The sequence below is a fragment of the Rhopalosiphum padi genome, chromosome 1, assembly GCF_020882245.1.
Source record: "Rhopalosiphum padi isolate XX-2018 chromosome 1, ASM2088224v1, whole genome shotgun sequence".
Taxonomy (NCBI): Eukaryota; Metazoa; Arthropoda; class Insecta; order Hemiptera; family Aphididae; genus Rhopalosiphum; species Rhopalosiphum padi.
In genome coordinates, this window is record NC_083597.1 from 75,445,528 (window position 1) to 75,455,130 (window position 9,603).

The following is a 9,603-nucleotide window of genomic DNA, read 5'->3' on the forward strand; positions in this document are numbered from 1 at the left end:
CAAACACGTAATTTTAAAATTATATGAAAGAATTAATTTGGTCAAATTATATGATTATACTTTAATGAATTGTAGAATAAATTATTTCTTATACAGTTTCTATAATATTCCGATAAATTCTAATTACTTCAGTTAATAAACAATTGATTCAAAATTAAAATTGAATCATGAAATTGACAAAATATATTACTATAAAAATTTAAAAAAAATGTAGCCTCTTTAAAAATCCAACTAACCAACTAATTTAATTAAGTATATATTATATTCTGCGTTTATGCAAAATTAACTCCTCAAATAATTATTTTATATTTTCATAATTTATCCTTTGTTTAATTTTTACCGTAATATTTTATTTTATTTTTTAAAGCGTACATATAAATAATAATATCATGTGAAATCTGATATTATACTGATGTCGGAAAAAATTGTTTGCATTAAATAAAAAATAATACGATACAAGTGCACAATATTAAACGTGTGTAATAAATAATTAAATTAAAAATATTTGAAAAAAAAAATGAATCTAAATTAAACAGGACATAATCCAGGACCCCTAGATTTACAGTATTATTGACTAAACAATATTTAAAATCTACAAAATATTATACATTTTGACGCACGAGGTCTGAACTGTAGTCACATATTATATGATGGATATTATAGGCCGGTCATAATGTATAAAATAATATATTATTATTGTGCGCATGCGCACGGCCGTTACGACGCGTACGTCGGTATTACAATATTGTTATGGCGTGGTGGATGGAGTGTGTATATTGCGTGATAACGCGATTTCGTTTGATTGATAAAGGGGATCGCCGCATCAGGAAAAAGGTCAGCCTGCTGTACAAACGTGTACATATAGATAGTTTTATGCCTATACGTCGCGTAAACCCCCAAGGCGCCCCCCCATTTTTGTCGTAGTAGGGGGAGGGACTCCGCTCGAGCGTCTGCAGGCGCATATAAATACAACGACGATCAGCGGTACCGACGAAAAACGTGGACATCATCCTACAAGGAACGGTGCGAATTGTGTTCGACAGCGAAAGTACCAAGCACAATCTCAACGACTCCGTACACATACAAAAAACATAATAATATTATTATAGTTCTTCGTCAGCTACAAGAAGTCATCATGCAATTGGTAAGTACCTATTAAATCTCATCGTATATGTTCAGATATGTTGTATTTTATGGTATCATAACAGACGCCGCAATCGTGCCCGGCGAGGAGTAGTTTGTATAATTTTCGACGAATATAATAGTAAAATAAGTACATTGTAGTAAATTATAATATATATATATATATACTCTAAACGTGTACTGAGGTGCATATATGCAGATACTATTTGCTACCCGTTATGCAATAATTATATATTATGATATATAAAATGAAAAATCTTGTTGTTAAGTACTCGTCGTACTAGTTTAAAGTTTTAGTAACATCACACCAACTTACCTTTATCAAAAACATTATTAGTCCGGTCCTAGAAAATAGGTTTTTTCTTTTTAAAAGATCTTTCAAGCAAACAAAAAAATCATTTCATTTAATTCAATCAAATTTTTATGTCGGTTTAAAGAATTTAATATTTATATAATATGGTATACTTGTTTGATAATTTCAAATAATTACACAAAGTTATCCGCACAATGAATAAGAGTTAAAATCTAAATATGATTATAACTCTTTATATAAGCACAGTTATATGAATACACGGATCATAACGTTTCTAAATATTTGAAAATTACATGTTATTTGGCATATTATACGATTAAAATAGTAGACGAATCACGTATGATTGAAAAATTACTTTAAAAATGGTTTTATAACTAATGTAATATTATCATTTTGGATTCAATAACAACAGATAAAAACTTATTATGTCCTCGTACGTAATAGATTTACTTTTAGCTTTTACAGGTAGATAATTCATTAATCACTATTATACAGACTATTTTAATAGGTACACTCGAAAATTAATTTACATTCTTCTATTTTATTTTTATACTTATCACAAAACCCAGTTTTATATTAAAAACTAAAATAAAATGTACGTATATTAACATCTAAGATTCTATAATATCAGATTTCAGCTTTGAACTTATTTCCAAACATCGATAATTTATTATCATATATATAGCTTTATAATAATACGTTTATTCATTTATGAATTAATTTTTCAGACAATCGCAGTAGTAAGCTGTATGTTGGTCAGTCTAGTCAGCTGTCAACAATATCAGCCCACAACTCCTATCCCCATCGTCCGATATGAAAACGATGGTGTCAATTTTGATGGATCTTATAAATGGGCGTAAGTATACTTAAAATATAAAACAAAAAGGGTTTAATTTTCTTAAATTATTAAATGTTAAACAGACTTACTATTTTTCTCACAAACCATCAATTGAGTATCGATTTTCATTTTATCATTCTTTTATCAACCGTATTGATATGTTATATTCTACAACTTACAGCTTAAAATATAAAATGTAGACAAAAAATTGATTATAAATCTGAAAAAATTTAGTTATATGATTCTATACCACTATATTAGTATAGCCGAAAGCTCATATACATTTCTATAATTTCATAGTTTTAAGATAGTTATTTATTTTCAGATATTATCTTTCTACCAATAATTAAAAACACTATATAAGCAGTATTAAACAGTAAATAATATTATCACTTTATGGCATTAAGATTTCGTTGTGTCATACTCCACGATGCCCATAAAAGTATAAAACGATACATTTTGTTGGCAACGAAACTCAAATGTTTGTAGAGTACTTAAAAATGCTAATAAAATAAAGATTGAAACTTCAAACTAGTATTGCACTTATGATATCTATGTACACATATTATTCCTTGACCCAATGGCATTAACGACTCTTTGGCCTCTGACCTAATAGGATGACCACTGCCACCGTCCCTAATATTTCAACAAGGGAGACGCGTGATGACATAACTACGAGTACATAATACAAAATATTATATAAACTCAACAACGTTCATTATCAATAATTTCACATTGAAAGTCATCGTTGTTAACAACGATTTTGCTAGCTATCATATCTAACGTATGGAGTAATTATTTTTTTGTCGTAGCCTAACAACTATAATTTAATCGATGGTTAGAAGTCTTAAAAACAATAGCAATACAATACAAGTAATTGTCGGTTACATTAAACACCCGTTGGCCTGGCGATGATATAACTGGCACACGTTGAACACGACCGTCGCGGCTTGGTGTCAACGGTCAACTGCCGCGCCTTATCTGGGACATGGCGTTCCTCGTTGTTTGGTAGAATGCTGCCTTTTACTGTCAATCGGTAGTCATTCTATGTATTTTAATCTTTTCCTTTTCGCTATTGGCTCACATTAAAACGATTTATCGTATCGTGTCTGTTCATCACGTCCTTCGAATACACGCCATAACTTTATAGCTATACACTACTTCGATATCCTTGAACGTATCAGCCTTGATCCTTCGCTATAATTCTAATAGTCTTCCTGTATATTTATGCATATACGCGTATGTTTATTGCAATTAGAGAAGAAGATACAATTATTCAAAATTCGAAAAAATATATAATTCATCTATTTTATAGTTAATCAAAGTTTTTGAATAAGTATTAAAGCAATATACTTCAAGTATATATCATAAAAATAAATCTTTAATCAATTTCTTACATACATAATATTATTTATTTTATTTATTCACAAAGTTTAATTTGTGTGCTAATGTAAATGTATTTATTTTAATCAGTTAACAAAATTAAAAATAGTAATGCTCATACCATTGTGTGTTATTCTATTATAAATTGAAAGTTTGATATAATTACAGTTAATAATATTAAAATAATATTTCGGTGAGTTTTAAGTACATAAAAAAATTAGATAATAACGAGTTTTAAAACAGTAAAATCTAATATCTAAATTATAAACGAATGGCCGGCGCATTGAATAGGCAATTTAAGGCCACCTATGTACACAAAATATAATGCTTTTTACATAATATATTTTAAAAACAATTTGATTTTTAATACTTAAAGAAGTAAATTTCCGACTATTTTTTTATTTTCTAGTTACAGTAGATACATTTTATAATTTTTTATTAATTTTTAACATAATTTTTAAACTTTTAAGTTTTAACTATTATTTATTTAAGCGTTTTACTAATTAGAAACTAACATATTTTAAAACTCAATATTAATGCTTAACATTTAAGGCTATTCATTATTTAAATTAATTTTTAACTATTAAAAATTGTAATGAAATGTAATGATAAATCTAATGTTTTTTTTTTAATCTATATTATTGAAACCCGGGCCCTTAAATAATTATTGATGTATATATACTACTATTCATACGAGTACAGTAAGTTATATTATACTATATACCTCTTTGAAATAAAAAAAAAACTAGTTTTAATTAATCATAATATTATGATAATAGTTAAAAATAGTTAAAGAATCATATTTATTTTAACTTCTTAAAAATAGTTTATGCAAACTATGATATACTATTATTTATTATAAGCTGATATTCTTTACACTTTATTATTTTTTGACCAATTCCATAATGCTAGCAAATTAAAATAGTTTATTTAAAATATTAGTATTAATTGAAATTTAAAATTTAATAATTTTAAAAATTTATTTATAAATCTCAATAAAATCATGCCAATATTTATAAAATGTAATAATATTTTAGTGTAGGCGTTGAATGTTGAGTCTTTGATATGCCCTTTTATGGATATAACTTACAGACTGTAATGTATAAAATTACTATTTTTTTAATTATTTTGCAAAATACTAGTAAATGTTACATAATATAAAACATGCTGAAAAATGAAATGCAACATTGTTGAAATAATAAATTCAATGTTTTTAACTGAGTTCATGTTTCTACTTGATACTTCTAATAATAATAAAATACAAAAATACTAAGCATTAAACTGAAGTACGGACATACAATATCATATAACTAATTAATTGACTTATTAATTATAACTTGTTTTTATTATTCATATTCATTTTTAACGAATTGAATCCTATTTAATTTAATTATTTTTCAATAATTGTGTTTTATACTTAAATATTAGAATTATAAGAAAACACAGTATTTCTTTAATTTTAACAACAATGCCAAGCGCAATTTAATTATAAATCTATTAAATCTCATCTATTAAAATTATCATTCAAAAATTAAATGTAGGTATATAAATAATTATAATATTTACATCAATTAACTTGGAACATAGTAAATTATGTCTTTGCTTCATAATCTAACTTATAGAATGATATATAATAATAATTTCCTTCGTAATTTTAAAGAGTTGTTGAAAAAATTTAATTTTTGATAAATTCTTCGTATTATGTATCATTTAGCGTTTTTTTTTTTTTGCTGATAGCTGGTTGAGATGGTAATATTTTTACAACCAATTCTTTCACTGGTAATACTATTTAACTTATGATAGTTTTACATTTTTAAATGCAGTAGACAGTCTTATAATTTATTGATATTATGATACCTATTAAAAATACTTATTATAGGAACTTGTTATTTGAATTATAAATAATAATTATTTTCCTATATTAACATAACGGATTTCAAGAGATTTCCATCACAATAAACAAACATTCTATATTTTAATATTTAAATTATTTAAGTACAATTATTTATAGATATTTCAGGTCACACCTACTATTGCACTATGGAATCGTAGTTTTTAAAAATTTATCTTATTTATAAATATGTACTCATCCGTAGTCGTTTACATTGTAAACTTTGATAACATTATTAGAATATTCCAAATATTGTATATTCTTATCCACTTGAATGACTTAATTTTCATTTAATATTTTATTACTTTTTGCATAAAAAAAAACACCAAAATATTACCCGATGTCTATCATGACAATCGAAAATGAACCTAAATATGTTTACGTTTCGTTATTATTTATTTATATTTATTATTTTTTTATATATATAATGAGTAGTTTGCTATTAAAAAAAACACAACAATCAAAGTTGCATAAACACAATTATTCTCCATAGAACATCTGACCACAATACCTGAAACTCGTCCGGATAATAATCGTTTAGATCTCCTATATTATAATGATAAGCCGCCTATAAGCCGAGACGCTACAGACTACGATAGTTTGGATTTTATGCTCAATCATGGGTTATAATAATCTTACTTAACTCTGTCACGTTACACAATTACATAAAGCGAAAGAAGTGCATGAATAACAATAACAACAACAAGAATAATTATAATAATAATAATACATATATATATATATATATATATATATATATATATATATATATATATATTATATACTCATATATATATTTATTATATATAAATTATATGAATGTATTTGTATGTATGTGTGTGTGTGTGTGTGTGTGTGTGTGTGTGTAAATAAGTATAATATTACGAGAGGTAAAGAGACGAGAAAGTGTCCGGGGTTTGACTCGTAGCCGTTTGACCCAATCGCCGCCGTCAATCCGTCAATTAGTTGACCCACCAATAGTTCATCAATTGCTCACACGTTTCTTTAGGCAGCACTGTTGGTGTGCCAATTTGCAAATGATTAGGATTTAGGATCGTGTATCAGACACACCTCTTTGGGTGATAGCTTATCACGAATATTCGTGGATCAGTCACCCAATAGGGCCGCGGTCGGGTCACGTGGACGGTGTAGCAACCAGCAAGGACTAACGAATTCTCCCATTGATCTGACGACCATGAAACTGGATACGAATTGCGCGTAATATTACGCGTACCGCGAGAAGCGTTTACCTCTATTAAACTATGAAAATTAATGAGACGTCATTCAAAATACATCAGTTGCCAAGAACTTAATCAAATACTTAAATCACTAATCGATATTCGAATAATTTTTTTTTTTTAAAACAACCTGTTTGATGTTTCAAATAATCGTATTTAATCGAAGAATCTAGCTGTCTTGACTTGACCGTGATACTTTATTGCACGATTCATTGGAACTTTTCGGTACCAGAAAATCGGATGAATAATTTCCAATTTTATGTTTTAATCTTAAATTCATTTAACCTAATACTCTATCACTTATTATATAATAATAATTTTACAATATATATTACCGTTTGGTAAATTGTTTTGAATTTAATTGTAGCATATTAAGCATAAACTATGTAATATATGGTCATACATGGTGTATAGAATTATAATAATATAATATTACTTATATGGTAGAATCGCTATGTTTAAATGAATGATTCGTATGATTTCAATAACACTAAAATTATTAATTTTCTTGATTCAAAATATGAATTTTTTCCGATTTTATACTATTTTCATTTAAAGAATTAGATTTATCTAAAATACAATTATCTTTCGACTGGGAAGTAAGTGTTACGTATTAAACTCGAGGTGTGTCACTGTATCTCACGAGCGATTGCACTAATCATCATATTGCATACAAATGGGTTTAATTTCATTGACCTCAAAAACTCGGCCAGCGCTTTTTCGCGTATAGTCTCTTTAAGTAGATGCTTTCGTTGATTCGGCCACCCACTTTGATTGAGGCCATTGTTATTGTAACAATGATGTAACAAAACTCCGGTAAACGGTAACGAATATATCCAGAACATAAAACGTAATAACATACCTCCGGAAATTATACTCTCGCTTATGAATGTATTAAAAACATTCCAGTTGCATCAATGTGTGTTGAACCGTAGTTCAACTCAAGGTTGTACAACGTTTCTGAATGAAGTATCGTAAATAAGTGTATAAAGATAAAAATATACAATCATTTGAATAATATGAGTCCACACAACTTAAATATATGATCATAATAATTTTAAAAATGGAGTTAATAATATAATATTATCAATCACCAGTCACCAGTAGTTTGACAATTCTGAATCAAAATATAAGAAATAGCTAATAAGTAGAATATTTAGTATTAAGTACTTTAAATATATTTATTTTAATAATTTTAACTGCTACTATATAAATAAAATTTGTTTCATTCTTATTGTTTGTTTCAACGCAAAACACTACATTAATAATTAATATTCCTTTACATATATCAACACATTTAATTAAACAAATCGTTTTCAAAATATTTAATATACATTATACATTATAGTAATCTTGCAATTTTATTTGTGATATCTTATAAAAATTATCAATTCAAAAATAACATTGCTTAATTTATTTGATAATTAGTTTAAAATATGAATTTATAGCAAAAAATTCTGAAAAAAATGTTTGGTGTTACATTAGATGTAGATAGTAATAAAACTTGGATACCTTGGCCCATGATGTTCATCTAATGAGTTTCACGAATAACCAGTCAATTTGTGGACAGTTTCCCTTAGGGCATGTCTTCAATTTTGACGACCTTGTTTATACTTAGTTGTGGTTAATGTCACTGTTCGCTATATATTCGTCATCTCAGATAAATTATGTGAAATAACGCCAAAGTAATATATTTCAGTATGTTATTCTACTAAAACTTTAATTTTGAAAAATCAAAAATTGTATTATTTTAATGGTAAACACGGAAAGAGCATAGTGCACATAAATGTTAAACAACGAAAATCTTATCAACAGATACGAAACCGGCAATGGAATCCAAGCCCAAGAAAGTGGTTATGTGCAGCCAGCTCAAGATCCCAACCAGTCAGCCCTGAATGTTGAAGGTGGCTACTCATACACCGCTCCAGATGGTACACCAATCAGCGTCAAATACGTCGCTGGTCCTCAGGGATTCGTTCCTGTTGGTGATCATCTACCCACACCACCACCTTTACCACCAGCAATCGCCAAGTTGCTCCAATTCCTTGCCACCCAGCCATCCACACCAGAACCAGCTTACAACAAAATTAAGTAAACGTCCAATACAGCTCTAACATCATTCACCCACACGTCTCCTACGTGTTTGAGCAATCGTCTATGTATCAATTCATCAAATTACCCGCTTATGCTTAAGTCTTATAACTATTAATGTCATGTAAACTGTCATTATTTATTTTCACTTTAATTTAAATTCATTTTTAAAAAACTTTGATTTGTTATTTGTTATTTATCCTTTTTTATTCTATGGAAGTATGCCGTAGAAAATGTTGCATACAATTGCTCGATTTTATATATATTATTAATTTTATATTGATTTTTGTAATAAAAATATACTTATTATACATATTGTGTTATTTTTTGCTAGTATCTACAGTCTATATTTAACGGTATTATTTTTAAGAATAATACTTATTACCTAATGTACCATTTTATTTCTCAACACAATAACATACATTTCAGTACGATTTGAGTATAAATATCATAAATACTACGATGATTGCATTATATCATTTAAAACCAATATATCGATCACATAACTTTTTAATTTTTATACACATTTTTACCTATTACAATTTTATGTTTAGGGAGTTTATAAATTTTTAGTCCAGCAATTAATTTATGACGATAAGAAGAAACATCTTAAATACATCTAAAACTTGATTTTTTTAAATGATAAGCAATACTTATTATCAGAATTGAAAAAAAAAATCTTATACACAATTTTCTAGTCCATATT

General features: G+C 27.1%; 1 protein-coding gene across 1 annotated transcript; it reads left to right on the forward strand.

Moving 5' to 3' along the window:
• Nucleotides 1-980: 980 nt before the first annotated feature.
• On the forward strand, nucleotides 981-9,208 carry LOC132917055 (endocuticle structural glycoprotein SgAbd-8-like). The gene is made up of 3 exons (XM_060977576.1): nucleotides 981-1,144; nucleotides 2,185-2,312; nucleotides 8,622-9,208. Exons 1-3 carry the CDS (start codon nucleotides 1,136-1,138, stop codon nucleotides 8,899-8,901), a joined length of 417 nt encoding a protein of 138 aa, XP_060833559.1. The 5' UTR covers nucleotides 981-1,135; the 3' UTR covers nucleotides 8,902-9,208.
• Nucleotides 9,209-9,603: the final 395 nt, after the last annotated feature.